General features: G+C 47.9%; 9 protein-coding genes across 9 annotated transcripts; 3 read left to right on the forward strand and 6 right to left on the reverse strand.

Annotated features, from left to right (window-relative positions):
• Positions 1-1,694: 1,694 nt before the first annotated feature.
• Positions 1,695-3,496, reverse strand: DFJ58DRAFT_705076 (uncharacterized protein). The gene is made up of 2 exons (XM_041383700.1): positions 3,294-3,496; positions 1,695-3,244 (listed from the first exon to the last, which is right to left on the reverse strand). The coding sequence occupies exons 1-2, from the start codon at positions 3,423-3,425 to the stop codon at positions 2,003-2,005; spliced, it is 1,374 nt and encodes a 457-aa protein (XP_041242041.1). The 5' UTR covers positions 3,426-3,496; the 3' UTR covers positions 1,695-2,002.
• A 673-nt stretch (positions 3,497-4,169) lies between these two features.
• DFJ58DRAFT_472135 (uncharacterized protein) lies at positions 4,170-5,102 on the reverse strand. Its single transcript, XM_041380547.1, has 2 exons — positions 4,970-5,102; positions 4,170-4,919 (listed from the first exon to the last, which is right to left on the reverse strand). The coding sequence occupies exons 1-2, from the start codon at positions 5,015-5,017 to the stop codon at positions 4,455-4,457; spliced, it is 513 nt and encodes a 170-aa protein (XP_041242042.1). The 5' UTR covers positions 5,018-5,102; the 3' UTR covers positions 4,170-4,454.
• Positions 5,103-5,196: 94 nt separating this feature from the next.
• On the forward strand, positions 5,197-6,658 carry DFJ58DRAFT_685838 (uncharacterized protein). The gene is made up of 4 exons (XM_041383301.1): positions 5,197-5,623; positions 5,675-5,831; positions 5,883-6,037; positions 6,093-6,658. The coding sequence occupies exons 1-4, from the start codon at positions 5,231-5,233 to the stop codon at positions 6,435-6,437; spliced, it is 1,050 nt and encodes a 349-aa protein (XP_041242043.1). The 5' UTR covers positions 5,197-5,230; the 3' UTR covers positions 6,438-6,658.
• Positions 6,659-6,794: 136 nt separating this feature from the next.
• Positions 6,795-12,236, forward strand: DFJ58DRAFT_705083 (CPSF A subunit region-domain-containing protein; the record flags this gene model as incomplete). The annotated part of the gene is made up of 23 exons (XM_041383701.1): positions 6,795-7,138; positions 7,187-7,342; positions 7,395-7,475; positions 7,523-7,680; positions 7,740-7,886; positions 7,938-8,539; positions 8,588-8,751; positions 8,799-8,867; positions 8,920-9,111; positions 9,159-9,294; positions 9,348-9,532; positions 9,585-9,767; positions 9,822-10,016; positions 10,065-10,469; positions 10,522-10,714; positions 10,766-10,844; positions 10,895-11,036; positions 11,087-11,242; positions 11,290-11,436; positions 11,489-11,636; positions 11,698-11,832; positions 11,884-12,013; positions 12,062-12,236. Exons 1-23 carry the CDS (start codon positions 6,827-6,829, stop codon positions 12,234-12,236), a joined length of 4,290 nt encoding a protein of 1,429 aa, XP_041242044.1. The 5' UTR covers positions 6,795-6,826.
• Positions 12,237-12,853: 617 nt separating this feature from the next.
• On the reverse strand, positions 12,854-13,435 carry DFJ58DRAFT_796436 (uncharacterized protein; the record flags this gene model as incomplete). Its single annotated transcript, XM_041390581.1, is given in 5 exon segments — positions 12,854-13,037; positions 13,148-13,150; positions 13,162-13,233; positions 13,246-13,268; positions 13,326-13,435. Coding segments are annotated over 5 exon segments (338 nt in total), but the record flags the coding sequence as incomplete, so codon positions are not given.
• A 969-nt stretch (positions 13,436-14,404) lies between these two features.
• DFJ58DRAFT_729893 (CHAT domain-containing protein) lies at positions 14,405-18,523 on the reverse strand (the record flags this gene model as incomplete). Its single annotated transcript, XM_041385802.1, has 5 exons — positions 14,405-14,617; positions 14,675-14,787; positions 14,930-16,555; positions 16,685-17,273; positions 17,999-18,523. 5 exons carry the CDS (start codon positions 18,521-18,523, stop codon positions 14,405-14,407), a joined length of 3,066 nt encoding a protein of 1,021 aa, XP_041242046.1.
• Positions 18,524-19,272: 749 nt separating this feature from the next.
• On the reverse strand, positions 19,273-20,020 carry DFJ58DRAFT_729894 (uncharacterized protein; the record flags this gene model as incomplete). The annotated part of the gene is made up of 4 exons (XM_041385803.1): positions 19,273-19,411; positions 19,460-19,610; positions 19,660-19,782; positions 19,885-20,020. 4 exons carry the CDS (start codon positions 20,018-20,020, stop codon positions 19,273-19,275), a joined length of 549 nt encoding a protein of 182 aa, XP_041242047.1.
• A 2,378-nt stretch (positions 20,021-22,398) lies between these two features.
• On the forward strand, positions 22,399-24,380 carry DFJ58DRAFT_472261 (uncharacterized protein). The gene is made up of 15 exons (XM_041380548.1): positions 22,399-22,673; positions 22,726-22,735; positions 22,785-22,804; positions 22,858-22,890; positions 22,957-23,053; positions 23,110-23,138; positions 23,197-23,227; positions 23,291-23,323; positions 23,376-23,452; positions 23,507-23,561; positions 23,626-23,724; positions 23,787-23,897; positions 23,959-23,999; positions 24,057-24,082; positions 24,147-24,380. The coding sequence occupies exons 1-15, from the start codon at positions 22,620-22,622 to the stop codon at positions 24,283-24,285; spliced, it is 855 nt and encodes a 284-aa protein (XP_041242048.1). The 5' UTR covers positions 22,399-22,619; the 3' UTR covers positions 24,286-24,380.
• A 139-nt stretch (positions 24,381-24,519) lies between these two features.
• On the reverse strand, positions 24,520-26,866 carry DFJ58DRAFT_717091 (FAD/NAD(P)-binding domain-containing protein; the record flags this gene model as incomplete). Its single annotated transcript, XM_041384318.1, has 13 exons — positions 24,520-24,558; positions 24,614-24,809; positions 24,857-24,948; positions 25,006-25,052; positions 25,075-25,341; positions 25,370-25,409; positions 25,462-25,515; positions 25,569-25,899; positions 25,949-25,967; positions 26,013-26,056; positions 26,107-26,215; positions 26,264-26,698; positions 26,746-26,866. The coding sequence occupies 13 exons, from the start codon at positions 26,864-26,866 to the stop codon at positions 24,520-24,522; spliced, it is 1,794 nt and encodes a 597-aa protein (XP_041242049.1).
• Between the last annotated feature and the right edge of the window lie 291 nt (positions 26,867-27,157).

Genomic DNA, 27,157 nt, shown 5'->3' on the forward strand with positions numbered 1-27,157 from the left:
CAGAAGATTATTGGTCTGAGCCTCCTGGAGGAGTTGATTCGGAATCAAACGAGCGGGTATTTCGATTGATCGTTCATCTTGGACAGCCCTTTAGTGCACTCTTGCTAGCGAGCCAGCGTGGCGGGGAGTACAAGAGAATCGCTTCGGATAACAATATCATCGCACAAGTCAGGGACATATCTTCTCCTGATAACATGATGGACGTCAGGACAGTAGATATATTGTAGCTGCGTTCTTGTCGAAGAACGGGATTCCTGATGCATCTTCATTCATACCTTGACAATATCTGCATGTAACAATTCCTTCAGGCATTTGTATCGTTTTGTATTCTGACTGAGTTGCTACAGCATGGTGCGCTTTCACTCGACGAAATTTGGTGTATGTGTAAGTACCCGTCTCCATCCTGACATCCTTCAAAGCCAGGAAAATGATCTTTATTGCGTCATTGTACGTCTTGGAGTGGGCTGTTCCAAATCAACGTCTTACTGGTACAATTACTTGTCTCCCCCAAGATATCCACAATTATGTCTCTGGGTGACCCTTGGTAAACAAGGTAACATTCATTTATGAGGCCAACTTGAGAATCTGACACTACAGGACCCACTATACAACGTAGCTGTAACATTCATACATTGTTACAAATCATCCAAGGAGCACGAACAAATTACTGACAGCAATCAGATGTTACAAGCGCCACTGGTCCAGTCATGCTTAATACCTATGTTCGTATTGTCAACTCTCAATCAGATTTACTCAAGAAAGAGCCAGCTAACCCAACGAGTTTCCCGAAGCTGGTAAGGCTGATTTGAGACAGGCGTTTCCATGTCTTGCAAATCTGAGGGCCGCGCGGCGCCCGAGGGGGCTTGTCTATCAAGAAGACACAATAAGACGATCATTGCAAGTGGAAAGACCAAATAGAAGGTGAACTTACGCCAATCACAGTACCGACTGGCGCTAACGGCCCATCTAGTACAACCTTCAGCTGCACAATGCTCAGCCATGGCGATCTGTATGATGTTGACTCGAATCAGAGAGATAACAAGATCTGTTTGCGTTACAACTTAAATTGCCTTCATGCAAGTGGATTGATCAGATTATTTATACGGCGGCGGAGTGGGGCACGCCACACCTCGACCGTGCCAAAATTCTAGTCGTGCGCCACACATGCCCTGGGACAAGGTATTCCCGTCGCTATAGGTTCTTATCTCGTGACTCGGAGTGAGCCCTGAGTACGGCTGGGAACATTGACCCACACTGACCAACGTATTTGCCATCATGCATTGATGCGCCGTGCATATCAATCACCGAGCCTTGATGCATCGATGGGCCATTTGTGGCCGAACCATTTTGGGAATTGCGCAAGCTCGAGTTACTTTCCTATTGGACACGAATCTCTGGCTGTAGCGATTATATATTGCTTCGACCCGCCCGCCGCCACATCCATTTTGATGCGTGATTGATATGGATATCATGGATGACTTCGACTTCGACCGCCCATATCCACGTATCACCTATTTCTCGATGGGATAGTGCTCGCAATTGCGCGATGCGGCGGCGATTTGAAGACATGTGTTCGTTGAACCTTTGATGTATTCTTTCAGCAAGGAGTCTTCCGAAGCTGGAGTCTTTCCTGGACACGTGTTGAAATGTTGCCTGTGATTTGCGTGGCATACATCGAAATGTTCAAAGTGATAATTGAATCTCTGGACGCTTAAGTCATGTGAAGATGATATCATGTCTCCAGCCGTACTGGAAAAATATTTTTGTAGGCAAAGACGTTGGGCGAAACTTTCCCGATGAGTTGCTGACAGCTCATTCTAATTCCCTCAAGTCCTCACCAATATGCTCCGCAAAAAAGTCTCGATTCGAAACCAGAAGAAATGAGGAGGGACTATGTTACTGCCCGTGTACTTATAAAGTGCCACTTCGCGATGAAGTCCGTTACAACACCGTGACATAGCGGGTAGGATTACAATGGATGACGGGGGATCGGGTGGAAGAACTAGTGCATGGGTTCGTTGTCCAATAAAACCTGAAGAGCATATTCGGATTGATACATCCGCAGAGCATCAGAACGCCATGTCTCCCACTCCCAAAATTCGTTTCCCAACAACTGAAAAAGTCCCTTCATATGTGGCTTGCACGTCTCGGGACGATCACCATTGTCAAGGATGAATGAAATTCGGTGATAGGCACGTCCATCACGAACACACAACGCCATATCTGACCGACCAAGGGAGTCGAATATCTTTGCGAGTTCCTCTTCATCCTGTGACAGCAGGTCGCTGCCTTCATCAAATGCGAGTGGCAATAGCATTATAGGCGCAGCAAATGCGAATGACTTCGCAACAACTTTTGACCACTCCCAATCGATGATGCCAAGGATATCAAGTTGGTCGTTGACGAGTATATGATCACCCTTGTCATCTTGATGGCGCAGACAAAAGATTTCACCGTTCATCGTTTCGGCTGGCAGGATGCGGGGATAGGCATCCAGCAGAGTGCGATATATGAGATAGGATGTTACAGGATCATTGACAGCCCACTGAGAGGATTCGATGAGGCGAAGATGACAATTAATTGTGTGATCTAGATGTTGACGAAGGCTGGTGAACGGGCCCAGCAGGTTAAGTCTCTGTAAATAATTTGGTTCAAATATCACGCGATCTGCGAAAGCACCAATAGACGTATGCGGCTGAATAATAGAACCGGTTTGTCGAAATGAATGATGATCGAGTGTGATGAAGATGTTGGCTAGTTGATGGAGTACCCGACGACGCTGGTCGGGACCCAAATCGTACCACTCAAGCGGGGAAGCTTGAAGCTTATCCATCAGGATGTAGTTGACGTCGATGCCGTTTGAATCGGCTGCTAGGCCATATCTGTGAATGGTAGGAGTTGGCACTCCAATGCGGTTAAGATACTCCAATGTCGCGAATTCACTGAGCAAAATGTGGTTTTGCACAGCTGGGGGAGGTGTGACTGCGGTTGTTCGTTGAATACGAGCGAGCCAGACGACACTATCGTCAAATACGATATCGAGATGAACGTTCATTCCCCCCATCATCTTCGAAAGCTTAGGGCGGTTGGCTGTGGCTGCGACGAGAGCTGGAATGGTGCACAGGATGTCATCGCGAAGAGATGATGCAATGTTCGCTAGTTGAATGGGACTGATGCACTGTTGAAGCGCCATGAGTTCAACAGTTTCTGTCTTTACGAAGGCTTTGCAAAACACATCCCAGTCCTAAGATTCATTGATTGAGCAGGAAAATAAAAGAGTGGCTTGGACTAACATCCTCGCTCTTGGGGCAATCGTGAAAAGGAGGACTTTGGTGTTTGGAGCAAAGGCGACGGTGACAGCAACCCATAGCAATACTGCATCTGACTGGCGCATTATGGCAGTCAAGAATATCGCAAGTGAGCATCTTTGAAACAAACTACTCCCCATAGTAACTTCAAGTTAAACTTTGGAACTTACACTGATCGGAGTTTCGATGAGCTTAAAACATAGAGCCGGGCTGCGGCGGCAGCTCGAAGTAGTAATACTTGAGGTGAAGACGATCATAATGTCACCAGGTAATAGCTTAGTTGCAAGAATGCCAGGCTTTACAGGTCTATCTACTGGGTCTTTTATAGCCTTTACGGTAAGGTAATACGTGAAATAAGTAAGGACGGGCAGCACGGGCGAACACGGGAGTCGAGATAGCAGTGAGTATCAAGGAAATAAAGATAAGTAATCAGATGTTCTAATGGAGGGTTTCCGTGGTGGCCGTGTAGACGCCACACGGTCACTTCAGTACGCAAGCTGGGCAGCCCCTTGGGCGAATGGATGCGCAGACGACTCATGAATTCACTGATGCATAGAGCAGATCTCGGTTATGCACAGAGGCCGAATGCTGATAGGCTCTTGGGTCTCGTAGCTTGACAAAGTCTTCGGCGGTATATTCCTGTCTATCTGACAGAACCAGTGCTCCACGCTACATTGAGTTTGCCCCTGTTGCTACCAGTCGCCCAGTCCAACCTCTGCGATTGGTCCTGCATAGATTCAATCACTCATCAATCGGAGAAGCTTCCTGGAAAACTGCCTACCCACCACTGCGGCTCCCTGCCCACGAACTTGGTAAGTTCATCAACCTGCTTCTGAGTGGGGCACCGACGATAATTGTCAGGTCGGTCGCTGAAGACCCATGCGCAACAAGATACACCGCGCGCAGAAAATTCTACCACGTGTTGGGCCTGCTCAAGAGCGCTATGGCCAGTCAGAGAGATAAAATGACATTTGAATAGGTACTGCATCGATGGAAAGTGCGTATGTATGTACCCCGCCTGCATCAACTGCAAGGGCACAAAATTCCTGCCTATCTGACAGAACCAGTGCTCTACGCTGCATGGGTTTGCTCCCTAATCGCCCAGTCCAATCTCTGCGATTGGTCCTCCACGGATTCAATCACTCATCATTCGAAGTAGCTTTCTGGCAAATGGCCTACCCACCACTGTGGCTCCCTACCCATGAACTTGGTAAGTTCATCAACCTGCTTCTGAGTGGGGCGCCAACGATAATTGTCAGGTTGGTCGTTGAAGATGTACAACACGCTAATGAATCCATCTTCTATGCAATCCGCTGGAACCGTCTGTCCAGGAGGTACAATTGCCGAACGCACACCCAATGAATCAATTCCGAAATATGTTGAGAAGCTGTATAGGGGGTCTACGTTGTTACCGGCCTCATCGGTGGGAAGGTCGGGGTGTGCCTTAGCGAAGAGGAAGATACCCTTCTCATAAAGCCACTTATAGGGTACGCAGTAGCCATACATCTGACAGGTGCGCTTCGGTGGTGGAAGGGTTATATTGATATGCTGCCGTTCGGACCGTTTGGTATGTCCAGAATCGCCCTGTCTATCTTTCTGGACTTCACCCAGCTAAGCAAGAGTCATTGAGATAAATGTCAAGAACTAACACCCAGACATACCTGTATGTTACGCACAGCTTCATCGAGGCTTTGAAATTCTTGAGACATCTGTTCGACTCCGGGCTTGAGTTATGTTGTTGTTGGTTAGTAGACTGGTGACCAGCCCCTCTATGAGGCAAAGCCAGTCTTTAGCTGGAATGCCAATTGTGACGCGACACCCTATTTTGGAACTCCGACCCACTCTAGATTTAGCGACAACCCCTTAGGCTAAGTAATCGCATCACGTGGTCCCTTCCTAGCTTCGCTTTCATCTTTCCTGCTATGCCATTTGGTGAAGTGGTATGTGGTGCGCCAGGAAGTGGTAAATCGACGTACTGCTTTGGCAAGCACCAACTATTTACTGCTTTGAATCGCCCGATTTCCATTGTAAACCTCGACCCAGCTAATGACAACATCCCTTATCCATGTGCAATTGACATTGCTTCTTTAATTACCCTCCAAGATGTCATGGACGAACACGGTCTTGGCCCCAATGGAGGCATGCTTTACTGCATGGAGTACCTAGACGCCAATTTTGATTGGCTTGAGGCACGGCTGAAAGAGCTGGGATCCGATGCATATGTGTTGTTCGACATACCTGGTCAGGTGGAGCTTAGCACAAACCATGAAGCATTAAAACACATAGTGCAACGATTGACAAAGATTGGGTTCAGGGTACGTTCTATGATGTTGTTTCTGCAGTCGGGATTCTCTGAACAACGCTAGTTAGCTGCCGTTCATCTCTGTGATGCGCACTATGTGACCGATGCCGCAAAATATGTTTCCGTACTTCTCCTGTCCCTCCGGACTATGCTACAGTTGGAACTGCCGCACGTCAATGTTTTGTCAAAGGTTGATCTGATAGTTCAATACGGAGACCTGGGTACGTGTTGGTGACTGTGCAACACATTGACATCACTCACCCTTCTCGTAGACTTCAATCTCGATTTTTACACGGAGGTTCAGGATCTTTCCTACCTGGAGAACGCACTGAATGCTTCATCGCCGCGGTACACTGCTCTTAATATGGCATTATGCTCTGTAATCGAAGACTACAGTCTTGTGGGATTCGAAACGCTAGCAGTTGAGGTATAGCGATCGGATTCCTTATGTGGTCCGAATATTCAATTACTCTTTTGCGCAGGATAAAGCCTCGATGCTCCACCTAACACGCGCTATCGATCGAGCTACAGGATACATTTTTGTGCCACCACACGACGCCCCGGCACCAGAAGGGACACTTGAAGCTTCGTCCGTTCCTGCATCGGCGAGGCCCAACACCTTTTCACTGTTCTCATCTGCTGCGGGCCCGATGACAGGTAGCATGGGGGATGTGCAAGAACGTTGGATCGATGCTCGCGAACAATGGGATGCATTTGAACGCAAAGAGTGGAGGCAGGAAGGGGAGATGATCAGGGAAGCGAGGGAAAGGGAGAAAGCAATGCAAGGTGAACGGAGGGGGACGAGTGGGATCAGGGAGCGGAAATAAACGTACACCGATTTTTGCAAGATCCATGAGTTTACCGCTGATCAGTTGATGTCAAGGCTTTGACTACACCTGGGTCAGGATAATACCTATCCAAGTGTCGTGCGCATTTCGCACAATACTTATTGTTATGTGGTCTAAAATGTTACACAATTCGGGATTCACCATGCGATATTGATGAAGACAAATATGTAAGCTTGATCAAAATGTAGCCCTCGCTTCTGACCGCAGACTTGAGACTCGAACAGCCGTCGATTGAGGACAAACTTAAGCTTGTGCATGTAGATCTTATTACATAACCAGACGTTGTTTGGCAAGACCTTTAGAAACAAACAAATGCACTCAAACCGAGAATTTCAGTGGGAAACCGTGCATCTGTCGCTGAGGGAGAAATGCATGCCTTAAGACACGACATACTTCCGCCTAGTGGTGTTGAGTTTGCAACGACACTCAAGCTCACGCCCTCAACTATCACTGGATCTTCCAGCCAAGAAAAGTTACCTCGTGTTCTTACCAACGTCGTTGTCTCAAGATCTAACCTCTTGCGCATTTTCGAAGTGTGGGAGCAACCCCCGCAAATCTCAACTTATATTGAAGATGAGCGAGAGCGGAGGGCTCATGTACGAAAGGGCACTGAGGCTGTGGAGGGCGAAGTAGAGATGGACGAGGGTGGAGAAGGGTGGGTTAATATGGGGTCTGTGAAGGTGAATTCCTAGCTTGGGTTTAGGGAGGGTAGCTTAGTTGCATTACAGGCTGCTGCAAAGAAAGATCCTTCCATGGTGTCACGCTTTCACTTTGTGCGAGAGCACACTCTGCATGGCACTGTCACTGGCATGGAGAGCGTGCGCATTATGTCAACATATGAGGACCAACTAGATCGTCTATTAGTGTCCTTCAAGGATGCCAAGGTATGATGGCATGTATTCTGCGTCTCATGGTGGCTCTTAATCGTGATTACAGATAGCTCTCCTTGAGTGGTCAGACGCTGCACACGATCTTGTCACCGTTTCGATACATACGTATGAGCGAGCGCCTCAGATGGTCAGTACTTGTATTCATCGATGCGCGTAGATGTAACTAGTTTGCAGGTTTCATTAGACAGTCCCCTTTTCAAAACAGAATTGCGTGCAGACCCCTTGTCACGATGTGCAGCACTATCGCTTCCAAAGGATGCATTCGCCATTCTTCCGTTCTTTCAGACCCAGGCGGAACTCGACACAATGGAGCAGGAACAAAACCATACAAGGTATGCATTCTTCTGAATTCCTCCAATTCCACATCGATACAAATTCGAACAACCAACAGAGACGTACCGTACTCTCCAAGTTTCGTGCTAGACCTCGTCAACGATGTCGATGAGCGCATTCGAAACGTCATAGACTTTGTTTTCCTTCCTGGATACAACAACCCGACAGTCGCTGTACTTTGCCAATCTGAGCAGACGTGGGCTGGGTACGTGACGTAGCTTGCTTTAGTTTTCACACAATAAAATGATCCCTATAGTCGTCTCAAGGAGTACCGTGACACGGCTCGCCTCTACATCTTTACCTTGGATCTCATGAGTCGCAATTACCCCATTATCACGGCTGTCGATGGTCTCCCTTACGACAGCGTGTCTCTCATCCCCTGCGCAACTTCACTTGGAGGTGTCATCGTCCTCACAAGTAATTCCATCATATATGTCGATCAAGCAGCGCGCCGCGTGGGCCTTCCTGTGAATGGCTGGGCCGCACGCGTCAGCGATATGCCAATGCCTCCAGCAGACAAAGACCTTGGCCTGTGTCTCGAAGGTAGTCGACTCGTGTTTGTCGATGAAAAGACTTTCTTTGTCATTCGAAAAGATGGCATGATACACCCCATTGAGATTATCCTAGATGGGAGGACTGTATCCAAATTAGTGCTACTACCCGTTATTGCTCAGACGACTATACCAGCTGTCGCCAAACTACTAAATGACGACCTGCTTTTTGTGGGAAGCATGGTTGGACCGTCGGTATTAATGAAGACGGCTAGAGAAGAGGTACCTCTCGAGCTTCCTGCTCAGCAAACTGGTGCTGCCACCACTATCGATTTTGCTGATAGTATGGATCTAGACGATGACGATGGTTGGTTGCATTACCATGCTGCTTGGAAACTTCACTGATGGGTCGCAGATCTATACGGTGATTCACAGACCGCCGCACAGGCGACTGTTGGAGCAACATCGGGAACCAGTGCTGCGACAAAGACTCGTTCCGTCATTCACCTTTCATTGTGCGACTCGTTACCTGCATATGGCCCAATCGCTGATATGACATTTTCTCTTGCTAAGAATGGAGTAAGTATATGACATTCGATAGGTTGAACTCTGCTCAATTCTTCTAGGAACGTTTTGTCCCGGAACTTGTTGCTGCCACAGGAGCAGGTCATCTAGGCGGATTCACCCTTTTCCAGGTGAGTTGATGTGATATTACAGACTGTCAATTCAACTCACAATCGAGCGCAGCGCGACCTTCCGACGCGCACAAAACGGAAACTACATGTACTTGGAGGGGCACGAGGAATCTGGTCTCTTTCCGTTCGCCAGTCCCAACGTGTTAATGGTCTCTCTTATGAGAAGGCTACAGGCCCATTTTCAGCTGAAATTGACACGATAATAATTAGCACAGACGCTAATCCTACGCCAGGTGTTTCGCGGGTAGATAATCTTTTTTTTGGTACGTTTTGTTCGCTAAGCCCTCGCAGATAGCAACCCGAACCACAAAGACCGATGTCTCTATTCCGACTCGCATACCCGGGACAACTATAAGCGCCGCCCCGTTCTTCCAGCGTACCACCATATTGCATGTCATGACGAATGCCATCCGTGTGCTGGAGCCCGGTACGATATTCCCGTAGACTTTTTGTGTTGGTGACTAATGAAATGGAATCAAGACGGTAATGAAAGACAAGTTATCAAAGATATGGACGGTAGTTTGCCTCGGGCAAAAATTAAATCATGCAGTATCTGTGATCCTTTTGTGCTTATCCTGCGAGAAGACGAGTCTATCGGTCTTTTCATTGGTGAAACGGAGCGAGGAAAGATTCGACGCAAAGATATGTCTCCAATGGGTGACAAGGTATTTCTGATTTCGTTTACTCTATTCCAAATTATTTATCGCTTCAATGTAGTCATCTCGTTATATTGCGGGCTGTTTCTTCACGGATACTATCGGCCTTTTCGACATAGAGGCGACCGAAACTACCCCTGCGGCAGCACACGCAGATAAGAATACATCTACACTGCAGGCGGCTGTAGCAGCTGGCAACAGAAGTCAGTGGCTCGTGCTCGTGCGACCGCAGGGCGTCATGGAGGTTAGCCTCACATTGACCGTTTGGGACGACGCTAGCTAATATCGAGTTCTGTAGATCTGGTCACTACCGAAGTTGACTCTTGTGTTCTCAACCACTGCTATCTCTACGTTGGAGAACATATTAGTAGACGTCCGGGCTCCTGCTGCTTTGTCTTTACCACAAGACCCCCCCAGAAAGCCTCAGGATCTTGACATCGATCAAATTCTTGTTGCACCCTTAGGCGAAACGTCTTTGGTTCCCCATCTTTTTGTAAGTAATTTAACAGTCCTGTGGTTTGTCTATTAAGATTCGTAACAGGTCTTCACGCGCTCGGGAAACATGGCCATTTATGAAGCCTTGCCGGCGCCTACTTCCACCGAACAAGCAGATCCTCTTCTACCTAACCCACGGACTGCGTTTTTGAAGGTCAAGTTCCACAAAGTTGTGTCCAAAACCTTTGAAATCCAGAGAGTTGAGGAGACGGAGAGAACTGTGCTTGCAGAGCATAAGAGAATCTCGCGGACATTTGTTCCATTTGTGACTTCCCCAAACATGGAGTGTACCCTTGCTGGCGTTTTCTTCACGGGTGATAGACCATGCTGGATCATAGCCACCGATAAGGGCGGATTAAGGGTGGTACCCTCAGGACATACTGTCGTTCACGCATTCACTGCGTGTTCTCTTTGGGAGTCCAAGGGAGATTTTCTCCTGTATTCTGACGAGGTTTGTGCGCTGTGTGCTGAAAGTCAAGATACTCACTCGTTCATGCGCTTAGGGTCCCACTCTCCTTGAATGGGCTCCAGAAGTCCAACTTGACAGTTGTCTACCGTACCGCAGTGTTCCTCGATCACGTGCATACTCTAACATTGTATTCGAACCATCGGCCTCGTTGATAGTGGCCGCTTCCTCATTACAAGCCCGCTTTGCTTCCTATGACGAAGACGGTAACATTATTTGGGAACCTGATGGTTTGTGTCTCGGTCTCATGCCCGAGGCATCTTTATCTGACAATCATTTAGGGAATGGCGTTTCCTTCCCTTGTGCCGACTGCTCGACGCTCGAGCTGATTTCGCCGGAACATTGGGTTACCATGGATGGGTGTGTTTGTTCTTGATCGCAACCGGCAGCGGTATTGATATATTTGCCAGTTACGAATTTGCGTCCAATGAAACTATCAACGCCCTGACTTGTGTTTCCCTTGAAACAACAAGCACGGAAAGTGGGACCAAGAATTTCATTGCTGTGGGAACAACAGTAAACCGAGGAGAAGATCTGGCTGTAAAGGGAGCGGTATGTTTTGCCGTTGCCATGCTCTTCGGCCAATTTATTCATGAAACCAGACATACATTTTCGAGGCTGTTGAGGTTGTTTCCGATCCTAATTGGACACCGAAAAGATGGTACAAATTGAAGTTGCGAGTAAAGGATGACACGAAAGGCCCCGTAACAGCTGTGTGCGGCATAAATGGTTATCTCGTGTCATCTATGGGCCAGAAGGTAAACGGAATGCTCTGTATGCAACGTTGCGTTGATCATCCTTACAGATTTTTATTCGCGCTCTTGATCTGGATGAACGCCTAGTTGGCGTTGCCTTCCTAGATGTTGGCGTCTACGTGACATCACTGCGCTCAATGAAGAATCTTCTCTTGATCGGAGATGCCGTAAAGAGTGTCTGGCTGGTGGCTTTCCAAGTGCGACGTTTGTGTCTATTCTATGTTTCTCTTATGAACACGCGTTTTGTAGGAAGATCCGTATAAACTCGTCACACTCGCCAAGGACGTGCGAAGGAGGCATGCCACAACTGTGGACTTCTTCTTTGCTGGGGGAGATTTGGCTATTGCTAGTGAAGACGAAGAGGGGGTCCTAAGGTTATTTGCATATGACCCTTCCGGTGAGTTACGGTCATGGCTTCATGAAACTGTGATCTGAGAATTCTGGTTTTTGATTGAAAGATCCCGAGTCTCGAGGAGGTCAGCATTTATTGTGCCACACAGAGTTCCACAGTCATAAAGAGTGCCGCTCAACCATTACGATTGCTCGGCGTACGAAAGACGAACAACTCATCCCTCAAGCAAAACTGATGTCTGGTAAGGCTCGTATCCTGTCTGCATCGATAATGTAGCTTATTCGATCGACAGGATTTACGGATGGATCCCTATCAGCCCTCACACCCGTAGATGAAGCTGTTTTTAAACGACTACAACTTATGCAAGGGCAATTGACACGAAATATGCAGCACACTGCTGGATTGAATCCAAAAGCCCATCGGTGAGTTGTTTATGTTTGCACTGGGCTCCTTATTGACAACTCTGTTAGAATCGTGCGAAATGACGCCGTGTCCAAGCCTTTATCCAAGAGTGTCCTTGATGGCCAACTCCTTAGCGAATTTCAAGTCTTGGGTATCAGTCGTCAGAATGAAATCACGCGACAGATTGGCACAGAGAGAGCTCTTGTTTTGCATGACTGGTCTTCTCTCGTTGTTCCATGGTAGTGAGAATTTCAGTATCTGTTATTCTGACCTGCAATATATCATGTACGAGCGCCAAGATACAAATGAAAAGTAAAGTGATTAAGTAGTTAGTTCCATCGGGGGGGGGGGGGTGACCGCTAGCTGTAACTATCCCATCGTCTGCTGATACTTTCTGAGCCTTCCGCTCAGCAACCTTGGTCTGAAGTGCCCCATGTCGTCTTGCAATTTAGCCTAAGGGGAACTTAGCTGGACCCAGAATTAGTGATGCGGGACGCACAATTTTAGCCTCTAGTTCTGCTTTGTAAAACCCCTTGTATATTCTTTGTAATGACGATGGTTTTTTGCTGTCTGATGAGTGGTGTCCCTGAGAATGATTTGATGGTGATAGTAAGTGGCATTCTTACCAAAAGCTGCATGCCTGAAGACTTCATTAGTTCGTGGCTTCTCCGATATCTCGTAATTGCTAGCATCCGTGTCGATAGTAGTTCAGATTCATCTGTACAAATGATCAATGCGAACAACATTCAACTGAGCAAACGAAGTTGTCGAACCTGCGGATTCGTCATCATCTAGCCGTGGAGGACCAGGCCGTTACTGAACCAATAACACTCCAAAGCTTCCATATTACTGTTCTGATACGCTATCATCGCCTGTGGGTTCATTCCTACTTGGGGCATACCGCCTTGATGCGGATCTGCAGGGTGTGGGAAGGCTTTTTGACCCGCCCTTTCGCGGCGCGCCCATGACATATATAGGAGGGTCCGTGTTCTGTCGTAGTGGGTAGTGCCTGACAGAATTGTTGAAGAGAGGTGGGACGATCTCTAGAGTGCGGGAGATGTATACGTAGATGTAGATGTAAAGGTGGATGTAGATTGGTGAAGTCACAGACATATCGGACAACGCGCGAAGGGTGGTGAGAAGGCAAAAATGATGATACTGTGGTGGTGGGATTTACGGATGGGAGGTAGTAGTGAATTAGGACTAGTTGGGGGTGGCCGCCTTTGTGAAGGCGGTAGCGTCGGCGCATGCGCCATGCTGCTGTGTCTTGGGAGTTGGGTATGAAGCCGAACTTGACTTCTGCAACTCCGAGTTCCTGTAGAAAGGTCTATGAAATAAATAAAAGGGTCGGTGCGCACCCGTGTACCGCATTGGACAGGGATACATAGTGTATCGACTTTCTTGGTCTTGCCATCGGATACCGTCGTTCAGGGGCTGAGAGGGATTTGGCATGAATAAGAGGTATGTTTGGCCTTCTGTATACGTTGTAGAATTAATTAAACGTTAGCTCGCGATTAAGGTCTTTAGCACCATTCACACCTTGTGGCTTGTCGATAAAAGTTCATGGGTAGGGTTGGTTTTGGGAGGTTTGGATGGCGCGGAATAGCATGTTTCCTGCGTCTTCTAGGGAGACATTTGGATGAAGACCGAGTCTTCCAGTGGGTATTCGGGTACAGGAGCCTCTTGTTGCATTTGCTGAAGTCGAGGTTTACTTAGGCCGTTTCTTGCCGAGGCGATCGAGGAAATTGAATTCTTGATCCCTGACGTGATTATACCATCTCCACACAACTAATTATAAGCTTCTTCGTTGGACTAGGGCTAGGACAAAGTGTGGAGACTCGAAGATGTGTGATGATGTGCTACACTATGAACAGCTCTGACTGTGTGCGTGTGTCGCTGACTAAGCTATGGAGATCGCCGAAAGCCTGACTGCCTCTTGTCTATGTGCCTTCCTCTAGTCTATGCCTTGGGACCCCTGGTCCATCGTACATACTTTGTTTCATTGCTCTGTATATGTGCAAAATATGTCCACTCACTCGCGCGGGTGACCCGTATCCGCAATGCTCTGACCAGGGTGGGTATGGTAGGCCTCTGAAAATTTTGGCACCCGCGGGTTGATCGACCCTTGTGCATAATAGCTTCACAGCTCGTCCGTCGGTCGACATCCAACACAAATTTCACTCCCACCACTTCAGTCGCTTCACTCCGCACTTCCTCCAGTCTTGTGAGAATCGACCTGCGCCTTGGACCAATATGTCAACACTCAAGTGAGCCACTGACTGCAATTGCAAAGAGTCTTGCCCTAGTACTAGTAGCCCAACAGAAATTTAGATTGGATGCAGACAGATGCAGAGGCCGAGCAGTTTGAAGTTCCTGCAACTAAATTTGCATCCAAGTCCTCTTCCTGTCATCTAGTCGTTATCCCCACCAACCAATCCTCGGAGATGATGATGATCCCATTGTTGTACCAGGACAATTTGGTATGTCTGCGACTCTGCCGCACTGCGTCCAGTATTCTCCTTACGTTTTTCGTGTTGCTTTCTACTTTGCTTGTCCAAGGAACTCATCCATTTCCTTATTTCTATTTGTTCTTCAATTTTCGTATGTTCTTCCACCGTTCCATACTTCATGCGTCACAAGTCATTGTACGTATTACTCTTACGGTACTAACTGGAAAATACAAATTGAAGTCGAAATTGGGTGTACATGTCGTGGAGGTATACAGTCTCAAAGTCTGGAATATCGAAGTCCTTCAAGTTGGCAACAGGTTCCGCGTCGTGGCCATGCCTGGGTGCTATGTACATGCGAAGAAGTCGTCAGAATGCTTTAATCAACGAGGTGGGAGGACGCACGGAACTGATCATATGCCAATATGCACGAACACTATGCGCTGGTCCAAGGGTATGTCCTCGTCACAAGTTGTGACGAGGACATACCCGCCAACGACTGGACCGCTTGGTGAAGCGCTCGGGCAGCTCGTTTCGAATTCATTGTCCCATCCCCGCAAAAGATTTTGTAGAATGCCTCGACTAAGCGCTGCACGGTACTATTGTCGACTTTCCATAATGTCCCAACAACGCTCTTCACCCCAGCAAATTGTAGGCCAGCGGCTAGGTGTACTACTTCATCAGGAGTACTCAAGTCACCGACTGCGGTTTCACAAGCAGAAAGAAATGCAAATTCATGCCGAGACAGATCCGTTTGTGTGATGTCGAGAAGTGAAAGCAGTTGGTCTCTCATGAGAAATGCTGAATTGAAGGGGTCCTCATATTTCTGTGTCCCGTGGCACGAAAAATGAAGCCAGGTATTATGTTGCAGCGCGTGCAGTGCCCTCGATTTCGTTGCATCAACGCTGGTTATCTTGGTGAAGGAGACAGTTGGGGGAGGGGGTAAAAGACTTCGCACTAATTCCAGTTCAGGTTCCACACAATCCAGAGTGAATGAAGCACCGGCTGGGCAATTCTGACCGATGGCAGCAAAGAACACTGACAGGGACCTGTCATGTCTGCGAGCCTTTATCAGCGCAGCAAGCGATGGCATGTATGAAGAGATATATAACTGCGACAGCAATCGTCCACCTCGCCTGTACGCGCCAGCAGCGTGCAACGGCAAGAAATTGAAGACAGACGTCGGGCACCACCATATTCTGGAACCTGGTCGTGCAAATTTGTCCAGATTTCCGACCACCAGGCCGACGACGTCGTCCCACAACTCCATCAAGGCTTTTCTCAGTGCTTCTCCGCTTTCCCGTTTGAGTTTGACCACCAATGCCTGGAGTTTCTCGAGATTGGTAGGGAGTTGAATGCTAGTTGGAGGTTGCTCGTGCGGGATAATGATGGCATGGCAAGATGACTCGCTTGCGATGAGTATGATGATAGGCCCATCACGAGCTGCATCTTGAAGATCGGAGAATAAGGGGGGAAGGAGGAAGCGAGAGAAGCCCTTGATCTTCCGGATCTCTTCTACAGCTCCATTCCATTCCTTCACTATACGTCTGTACCGGGTTTCTTCTACTTCTACATCGACTCCTGGGGTTGCTTCTCGATCGTTCGCAGGAGGTTTATCAAGGAGGGAGCTGAGGTCTCTGAATTTCTTCATCAGGGCCGCTGCGTGATCGCCGTGTGTCTGGAGACTATCAAGAGGCGTGCGGAGTCGCATCATCTGGGTCCAGATGATCGTCCTGCCTTGTTCCAACAACTCAACAGCATGACGCACGTCACCACTGCGAAGAGCACACGATGCAGCATCCACGGCAAGCGTATTTGGGAAGTCCTTCATGATATTGTGACGAGACGATACTGAAGCTGTCGTGGACATGTAAGCATCCAGAAGTTGCATGGAAGTTGCATGAGCCTCCAGTTCAGTATCATGTGAATGTCGACGAGCATGGCGAACCCAGCTCAGACTTGCTTGCAGGCGAGATAGAGAGCCTCCAGAGACAACATTTGCTGCTGCCTTGAGATGATGGATGAAGGCATTCAGACTGCCATTAGCTTCGCCCGCACCGTCAGGCCCTGGGTGATAGGTTGATAGATAGTAGACCTTAGCTAGCGCCGTATGGGCTACTAATTGATGAGGATCATGTGGCGTCAACAGAGTCAACGCACAGTGCAGGGTCTCTCATGAGTCGTCGAGGTCTTCTTTATCGCCATGGTGCTCAAAGCAAGAGGAGAGTCGATTCCCAAGGTTACATAATAAATTGGACCGATCTGGGCGACCGACCGGGTGCAAAGCCAGCGTTTCCCTCTGAAGTGCGATAGCTTGATCCAAGTCTTTGACATTGCCTCGGTGCTCAAAGCGGGAGGAGAAATGATTCCCAAGGTTATTTAATAACGAGGACCGATCTGTGTGACCGACCGGGCGCAAAGCCAGCGCTTCCCTCTGAAGTGCGATAGCCTGATCCAAGTCTTCATCATCGCCTCGGTGCTCAAAGCGGGTGGAGAGTTCACTCGCAAGGTTATTTAATGAGTCGGACCGATTTGTGTGACCGACCGGGCGCAAAGCCAGCACTTCCCTCTGAAGTGCGATAGCCTGATCCAAGTCTTCGTCATTGCCTCGGTGCTCAAAGTGGGAGGAGAGTCCATACGCAAGGTTATTTAATGACTTGGACCGATCTGTGTGACTGACCGGGTGCAAAGCCAGCACTTCCCTCTGAAGTGCGAGAGCCAGATCCAAGTCTTCGTCATTGCCTCGGTGCTCAAAGCGGGAGGAGAGTTGAGTGGCAAGGTTATTTAATGACTTATACCGATCTGTGTGACCGACCGGTGTAGAGACTCGATCCTGAGTAGCCTCACAATGGCATATATTGCACTGTAGGTCGAGTCTACAATACTATGCATGCAACGCGACACTAGCGCGATAAACGCGACGTTCGCGCGACGCGCGCGACTTAGGCGACACTTCCGCGACATAGGCGACACTTCCGCGACTTGCGCGCGCTTTAGGCGAATTTTCCCGCGCCTAAGCGCTATAGGGCGCCTGACTTCCCACTGTGTTTTCCCATGTCCAACCAAGTTCCCAGGTATGCATTTCTCCATTTATCATTTATTTCAACATCGTACCATGTTTATTTTCACTTGGTACACATTTTTCATTACACATTTTTTACTTAACACAACACACATTACCACGGACCACCATCATCATAGACAGTCACCATCTCCGAGTTTTTATTATGTTTTGAATAAATCATCGCAAGCCCTAGTAGCAGTTAGCTCTAGTGGCCATATCCGCATCAGTTGTCTTATCAGCATCTCAGTACACGTCTTAACATCTCACTATCGCTTGCATACCGCTTTCACCCAGTTCCGCTTTTCGACGCGCGCCTATAGCGCCTTTGTTCCCACGCTTTCGCCTTATCACGCGCTTTGCGCATTCCCCCTAGAGTTGACCAGTGGATATTTGCTTTCTCCGCTTCCCCTAAGGGACGAACATATCGCACTCATATTTTCCTCCCTTCAACAATTATATCAGCTGCACCCTCAGCTGAGTTGAAGATCCTTCACCGGGCACAAAACCAGTGTTTCCCTCTGAAGTGCGATAGCCTGATCCAAGTCTTCGTCATTGCCTCGGTGCTTAAAGCGGAAGAAGAGTCCATCCGCAAGGTTATTTAATGAGTCGGACCAATCTGTGTGACCGACCGGGTGCAAAGCCAGCATTTCCCTCTGAAGTGCAATAGCCTGATCCAAGTCTTCGTCATTGCCTCGGTGCTCAAAGCGGGAGGAGAGTCCATACGCAAGATTATTTAATGACTTGGACCGATCTGTGTGACCGACCGGGTGCAAAACCAGCGCTTCCCTCTGAAGTGCGATAGCCTGATCTAAGTCTTCGTCATTGCCTTGACGTTCAAAGCGAAAGATCAGCATGAAACTCAAATTACCCAGTAATTGCCCTTGGCAATCATGCCCAGTGTTGTACCATCCCAGTGCATCATAATGAAGGGATATCACTTCATCTGATGCGCGGGGTTCGTCTCTCTGCGAATACCACACTGCTAGATAAGCAAGTTGATTCGGCAACAATGGAAGCATGGATGCAGCGGGCCGCTCCTGCCCAAGATCATTTGCATCAATGCTTCCAGCAGAATGCAGAGTGTATGTTTCGATTGCAATCAAAGCTGCTTTGTAAATGTGGCTGTCGGCATGGCAGGCATCGAGGACTTCGCTCAGTAACTCCTGAGCTGCATCGGCATCCGTTTGAAATCCTCATTTCGCGAAGCGAGAGAGGAGAGCAATGGCAAGATGAAACTGGGTGACGGTTCGGTCCGGGTGATCAGTGGGACGCAAATCAAGGGCGTCTTGAAACAGATTGATAGGGATGTTGAGGTCGAGGTGTCTTCTGGTAACTTGAACTTGGCAACTAACAAACTTTGCGGTGGCTAGATTGAACAGTGCTGTAGGGCGGTAAGGATGGTCTATAAGGCAGAGATTCGAGGCGCGTTCAAAGTGGTTTATGGATTTGTCGAGATCCCTACTGTTCTGCGTCCTGCAGTATCGCGTGAGAAGACAATGTCCAGCATTTGTCTCTACTACTAACGCATCCATATCACCGGATGTAGGCTACGCATTACAAGCCCTCAGCATCAGAATATTAGACTGCATTGATCACTCACTGTAGTAAGGGGGCAAAGAAATGCGGTGTCATTGTCATCAGAAAGTCACCGCTCCAGTGTCATGAACAGTGAAGTACACGGGGATACGACTTCCCCTTGCTTGGGCTGAAAGATCATAGCTATGAAACTCGTTAACGTCCGGTCAGATGTTATTTAAAGATGACGCTGCTAATGATGTAAATTTTCGCTGCGATCCAGTAATTCTCGGACGGAGATCTCGAATGTGCAGAGGACTTCTCCACCGAGCATGGGATCTAATTCAAATGAGGCATACACGCTGACCCGAACTTTAGATGATGGCCACGGCCTAGAGTCCTTCTCAATATGTGCATGAAAGATATTAAGTACAACATACAGAAGTATGGGCTCGTTCCATTCGACGACAGCCTGATCTACGTGTACGGGTTTGTTACTTGTCTGGAATTCAGCACCGTCGGTCTTTACTACCACATGGAAACCAGCGAGGATCTGTCGGAAACCAAGAGTGAGATCAGTTGCGCGAATGGCTTGAGGGAAATCGTCAATACAAGCTGAGTGGAGATGAATATCACAGACCAGTAATAACGACTTGTTGCACTCCCATGATGCATGTCTCTCCTGGGCACTGGGGTTGTTCTGGGTGGCTTGGCTCCTCATCCAAGGTTTGGAGGCTATCATCGAGTGGGTCTGGCACAGAGTCTGTCGCAAAACGAGACAGCAGAATAATGACGAAATGAAGTATCGCCAGAATTATGTTGGGAAATCATCAGTACGTGCCGAATGAAGACAGATGACACATACTAATGACAGGGACTCGTGGCATTTCACTGATCATGAGGTTTGTCTGTCCTGGGTCCTGGGGGCGTTCTAGGTGGCTCGGCTCCTCTCCCAAAGGTGAAGAATATTCACCGGAATGACCAGGAATGAAGCCTGACATATAGCTGAGGATGGATTCAAACTAACACTTGAGAGTTAGATGTGGGCTGGAAAACTGCAGTACCTGTGAGGTCCTGATGGACTATAAAGGAAGAAACCACAGCATGCATGTGGCATCCACACCACACAGCGATATAAAGTGCTGATGCCAACAGGACAGAAGCGACTCCCAGCCTGAGGATATCGAGCCACCCATGGCTTCATTTACGGTAGGGCCATTGTGTGGGCGATATTAATTGATTGAAGCAGCCGACATGAGGAGGTGGCACTGTGGCAGGGCCACCTTTACATCATTCAACTTTGCAAATTTGTCAAAGTCTTGTCTGCCGTCAGACCGTACATGTCAGCGTCGCGAGAAGACACAATACTTCCATATAAAATTTTAAGTATGTGATACTTGTCAATAAATATTGCTGGGGGCATTGTGCAAGGATCATGTCAAGTGACGAGTGAGGTTCTTTGAAGTTACTTTACCAATTTCATAAATTTGCTTCCGTAATCAGCCAATGAAAACCGTTTATCGTTCATCCTGTGCTAATCACCAGCGGATGCACTGCCAATAGGCCCACGGAGACCGACCAACTTGCTCGCCTTGAATCTTGCAGTGAAGCTTAGGATAGCCTCGCTCTTAAGCTGTATGTACGTTCACTGCATTGATACTATGCACCCGTTGACAACTAATCAGAGCCCTTGTATTCTCTAAATCTACAACTCCGACCAAGTAGTATCTCTGTGATATGTATGCGCTGATACTTAGTGCAATCCTCCGAGATATCGGGTCAGCAAGCCCTGCAACTTAAATGGTATCCGTAGCCGCCTCAGGCCTCCGAGTCAGTATTGATATATTGTTGATCATCATGGATGCTGTTCAAAGTGGGCATTCCCGCTTCGATCCGATCACTCTGGACCAAGGTAAATGCCCTTTCTGTCGCCGCACGATGTATCCGTTCATCCAAAGAGGTTTAGCCTCCCTACAAAGTAACAAGATCCTTCCAAGGTAGCTTCGCGTTTCAAGTGACAATAATGCATCAAACTTTGAGCTTCAGAAAATTTATTAGGTGCGTTCTGCGTCTATTATACCGGCCAAAGACTTAAGATACAACATATGTGCCTCAGAATAGAGCATGGCTACTATTGCCTCAGGTACAGAGGTGCAACCATATCTTTTATGAAGTCGCTCTCCTGCCGCTGCATCCAGTGAACCATGAAACGCTCCATCACGGCTATCAAGCTAAGCCTGCAACTCGAATGATATCCCAATATTAACACCATGGGTTCCGAACCCTGACGTGTGCATGAAACGGATTTTTTTAAACCTTTGTTTGCATCTATCTTGGCGCTATTATATCTTGCACCTTCTTCACCTTTTGGTATGTATTGGTACTGCACAGCGTGCATCAAGCCACCTAATCGTTACATAACCATACATAGTATACTTATAGACTCGTGACCAGTCTGACGTACAGTGGGAAATCTTGACGTAGCCAGACTGGTCGATCTCGGAGAAATTTGGCAGGCGAAGCACGGAGTTTGAAAATGGCAGGTGCCGTTTGTGCCGACGACATATCATATCATGAGTTTAAACATTGATTCTGTATTGTCCATGTCCATATCTGCTTTGAATGCTCTCGACAACCTTCCAACAGACTTTACAAACACGCTTTCAACCAGTTCCAGCAAGTACTCGAAGCCTTCGCAAACCTTAATTTCGTCTCGAAAGGCGCCAAACATCCGAAGTTTCTTCAACTCAAGGCTCTCGTATCTTCACTGGCAGAAAGAAATGTGATCCTCAGAGCTGCAACGGGCTCTGGAAAGACACTCTGCATGATTTTACCATTACCTCTCTCCTCCAACAAGATGGCTATCAATAATCACAGTTAACTCTCATCGCGTGAAATTTGCACTTCTGGATTACAGGTCAAGGAGTTTGAGGAGTATGGGATTCGTTCGATCACAATTCGTTTTGTCAACCACATTGGTTTTTTCTTCATCGACGAAGCGCACTTCATTTCCACTGCTGGAGAAGCTCAACCAGGCAAGAAGGTTCCGTTCCATGCAGCCATGCTAGGCTTGTCTGAGATGGTGTACAGCAGGAGGTCCATGGCTGTCATCCGCATGCCATTGAGTATTTTCAGCAAAGAGAGACTTTTTCTTCTGTGTCGAGGCCGCGAGGGTCCACTGTACATGCTAAAGATTCAGACGGCGGAGCATACTGCAGTGGTGGTGGATAATATGGAGCAAATGGTATCATTTGCAGGATCCTATTTCAATTTTAGTGCTACAGCACAAAATGAGAAAGTGCGGTACTCTATGCTGTGCGTGAACGAAAGTTTCTGTGTGATTGATAGTCATCTGTAATTAGTCTATGTGGCACTATTACTTCGACCGGTACAACCGGCACTTGTACATTTTCAAACTCTGTGCTTCGCCTGCCAAATCTCTCCGAGATCGATCAGCCTGGCTACGCCACTCGACTTGTCCGTGGTTATATAAGCTAGGCTGGTATCGAGCCTAGTATACTTAACGCTTCGTCCCGTTGTCGTCCATACCTCAGCGTTTTCTCATCACTCGCTCATATTTTTCCGGTGCACAACCTCTAGATGGAGTATTCGTCTGACGATATCGCAGCAGCGACTAGCTTGCAGTTCACTTCGGTGCGTCTCCTTGTCGATATGAGGGCGAATGATACTTGACAACTTCTATCAGTACATATACGGTACGTAGTACTGTCTGAACCCCTTGTCCTTTGCCCTAACACAATTCAGCGTCGATGGCTACATTCTGGGTAAGCTTACTATCCTGATCTATTTACGTCCGCTGTTAAACTCGCTTATCTAGATCTATGATTATGCATGTTCACTCCATGAAGAGGTAGTACACATGTTCTGTGATGCATCTCGGTTTTAACTTTTGATATCCACAATACGCTGTTCAAAGTGGATATTTTTGCTTCGATCGCGTTGGTGCAAGGTAAAAGGCCTGTATATTGTTACACGATACCTCCCCTTTATCCTTCTCACCACCAGTCTATATCGTACGTCCCGCTCCAGCACACACCGCCCCAATGATGAATTAACACTTGTTCTTCAGTGACCTTTACCCCAAATGGGAACCCAGGTGTATGTGATACTGTGGATGGTTAACGAGAACAAACGACTTACTGCATGACTTCGCTAGAAATGCCGAGTGTTTTGCAATATTGACTCAGGTACGTGCATGGTACATTCATGTATGCACGTCCTTGCTGAGGGCTGCTACTTTCCTCTCACAGGTCTTGGTATGGTATCAGTCATTTTCTCCGAATGTATCTCTCGTTCCCTCGTACTATATGTGTGTTTCTGATCTGATTCATCCAGGTTTTTTTATTCTCAGAACATATGCGCTCTGGAACAATAATAGAGTCTTGCTCGCAGCCACGGCGTCCACCTTGTTCGTGAGTTCCCAATCCACTCACCATATCCAAGCTAGTGGCAGATGCATCAGCCAGGCTATTGTCGTAGCATCCTTCAGCATTGTCTTTGCCAGTACCGTCCCCGCAGCATGTACTTGCTCTCACCTTCTCTCTGGCGTTCCACGACCACTGAAAAATTCTGTTCACTTTCACAGATTCGACTAGCGTGATCCCGGGCATCACAGGGTGCTACCAGAGTTCGACCAATTTCACGTTCCTCATACCATTTCTTCTCATTTCCGCGTACCAACTGGGTGGGTAACCAGGAACATATATATACATGTATGTTAGACGCGCTGACTGATGTTCTCCCCAGGACTCATGATGCTCACGCTCATACGCGCCATACAGAACTGGCGGATAACCCGAAGTCGTCTGTACGTCGTCCTGCTGAACCATGACATTTCCTATTATGCATGCGGTCTTCGTGAGTTAACACTCGTACGCACCGTTGCCGTACTTATCCACGATCATTGTCTTTCTTGCAGTGTTCTCGGTAACGAATATCTTCACACGGCCGCTCCTCCAGGTGCGTGAATGTCCTAAATGCCTTTTATGATCGAGTCGTTGATGTTCTGCGCCCCAGTACTCCTACCAATCCATGTTGCATAAGTATGCACCTCTACATCCTGCTGTGTATTCCTACTAACAATAACCAACTTACATCCACGTACAGTTTCCAGTTCATGATCCTCGCAATACTCGCCACGCGCATGCACCTTCATCTCTGGCAGGTGAACCGACATCCACACCGCTCTGGCGCCCTTGTGCGTATTCCAATATCCGATATGTCATCTGTAAATTCCACAGCGTGATATCTTATCCTGTGGTGTCGTTCGTGGAGCGAGGCTTGGACTGTACGAGATGACTGATGGGAGTGGGTTTAGTAGAGAGAGAATTTCTTTATTGGAAAAAGCCGTGAAAAAGAGACAGAACGCAACAACACAGTGCATGACGTGGTGGACTACATGCCGGCAGTTATTCGTGCTTATATATGTTGTAGACTTATATATATTGTAGATAGACAGATAACGGTAATCCTCTCTTGGTCATGCTATGCCGAGCTCTCGTGCCAAGATCTGGAGACCCTGTATCATAGCATTTGTCAAAAGGTATATCGACCAGCGGAGAAAGGTAGCTTACTAGGTGTTTACTGAAAAAACGTGCGGCTCCAAACGGACCCACAGCGAACCAAAGTCCCGGATGTCCAGAGGGTCGGTATATCTGATTAAGTTCTCCCTCCGAGTCAAGGCCCCACACCACAGGCGGAATAAGTCGATCGGTAACCTCATCGCCAAGAAGAGCTCTCGTGGTCTTCATGATGGGTTCGTTTCCTGTACTGCAACATGCGTGAGAAAGATCGATGAGCTACCATTCAGACCATACGCTAGGACGACGACATCTGCTGAAAGTTTAGAGCCGTCTTTAAACGTGATCCCGTCTTTGTTGAAGTGACTGATGTCTTGGCCTTGCTTTACCTAAGCGCATATCGCAACCGTCAGCTACAGCCCTCTGATAATATATACAAGTCATACCTTAACTCTGCCTTCGATAATTAGCTTACCACAGCCAATGTCAAGCACTGTATGATGCTTGAGTATCACCCGTCTCAGGAACAAATCCGAACGCACTAGATCCTGATCCCAAGCGGCCAAACAAAAATCCTTCCAGTCCAACCTCGCCACTACCGGGCGAAAGTTCCCAAGTTAAGTTGAATCCGGCCTTGCGCAAACCGTCATGGAGTTCCTTGTCCAACATCTTCACGTGTTGGATCCCACCTGATTTTGTCAGTTGCAGGGAGAAGGCTAGAGGCATTGAATTGCTGCGGAAATCCAGTTCCTCGATAGGAGTGTTGATGGGGGTAAAGCTGCCTAAAGCGGGTCTTCTCCATGGCAGCACAGGATGTAACGCATGTGGCGCTTCTTTGGACCAACGTTACCTTTTTTTCTTATAAAACTCTGGCTTCAGTGTGTTTCAATCCATACACGCACCTCAGCGGCACCATGTGCTACAAAATCTTGACATATATCCCCACTAGCATTGCCCTGATGGTCTCGTAAGTACGCGTGTAAGTGTGAGGTGCACAGATATGACTTACCGCACCCACGACGACGACACGTTTGCCTCGGAACTGCTCTGCATCTTTATGATAGTCGGAATGATACAAGGCTCCTTGGAATCCATCCATCCCATTCCAGGTAGGAATGTGAGGGCTCCCACTTCCTGTGGCAAGGACCAGATGCTTTGGATTGAGGATTGCTTTCTGATCTCCATGCTGTACTTCTACCGTCCATCTTGCGGATAATGAGTCGTATATTGGAGCTGAGGTTATGGTACTGGAGAGCCAGATACACAATTCCTGATTAACAGCGTATGTCTCCAGGAAATTGGCAAGTTTCCCCTTAGGAATGTACTTCGGGAAGTTTGTCCTAACATTATTGAGATATGCAATACCTTTGAACTGTAGAAGGCACATACGGATAGGGACTGTAGAGGACTGTATTCATTAGTACCAAGCATGTGAAAATATAATAAGACATACTGGAGCTTTGGTACGCAGGAGTATGCAGCGTGAGGGTTGGGTACCTGTTTTTCGCATTATTTAATAATGAAAATATACTATTGTTTGCACATACCGTTGTCGCCAGCAGTCTCCGATACGCGCATTTTTCTCGATTATGAGTGCACGGATCCCCAACCTACGCAGCCGCGCTGCAAACATAAGGCCAGATTGTCCACCACCAACTTTGATGACTCATCAAGACACCACGATTCATAAAAGAAACGGCACACCGATCAGAACAGTGGGGTCCGCCTCGATAGCACGGAATTTTGCGTCGACATCCCCCTCCCAAGTTATTGTTCGATCCTCGTATAGGCCGTGTTGGTCTGCGAAAGACTCCTCGTACCCGACGAGGTCCTCCATGTTTGTGAAAAGAGTTAAAGCCTTCCACTTCCCATTGGTATCTTGTGTCAGACGGAAGAAACCTCGTCCGAGTGCAGCTGGGTTCGTAATGCTAAAGGTGAAAGCGCCTTGTACTCCTTCAATGCCTTGTGAACCTGGTAATTTGAATGGTGAAGGCGCATTGATAGTGTGGTCGTCTATCTTGAAGTCACGAAGACTAGAGTGCTCAAGTCGTGACTTTCCATCAACAACCTCCGAGAGAAATCCGCGTATTTTTCCCAGACCTGATAGTGTTCTATGATCCCAAGAAAAACATAGAAGGTCTGAGAGTATTTGTTAGTGCGCCTCACTTGCTTGGACAAGCACTGACCTCTGAACCACCCGTCGGAAACGAAATGGCTGACAAATGACTTAGCGTCTCCAGTGGACGATGCGATCTCTAAGCTTTTGAGCCAGTCAGCGGAGATTGCGTGAAGGTCCTCTGTAGCCATGCTTGTACACCGGTAGATAACGAACGTTGAGTATAGCCTACGTCCCAGGTGTACCGGATGGAGTCCTTAAAACACTGAATGAAGAAGAGAATTCTCCAGCTTACACCGGTGACTCGCGCACGATACGTGACGCCACGACATGAACCCTCAATCAGCTATTAGTGGTTCCGCTATCCACTTCACTTGTGTTTTCCCACAGCATCAATGACTTGGCCAGCCTCAGCATGACGGTGCCCAAACGGACAGACACTGTTAGGTCACTAGTGCATTTAGCCATTGGCTGATCTTGAA

The sequence above is a fragment of the Suillus subalutaceus genome (genome assembly GCF_016647625.1).
Source record: "Suillus subalutaceus strain FC151 chromosome Unknown DFJ58scaffold_80, whole genome shotgun sequence".
NCBI lineage: Eukaryota > Fungi > Basidiomycota > Agaricomycetes > Boletales > Suillaceae > Suillus > Suillus subalutaceus.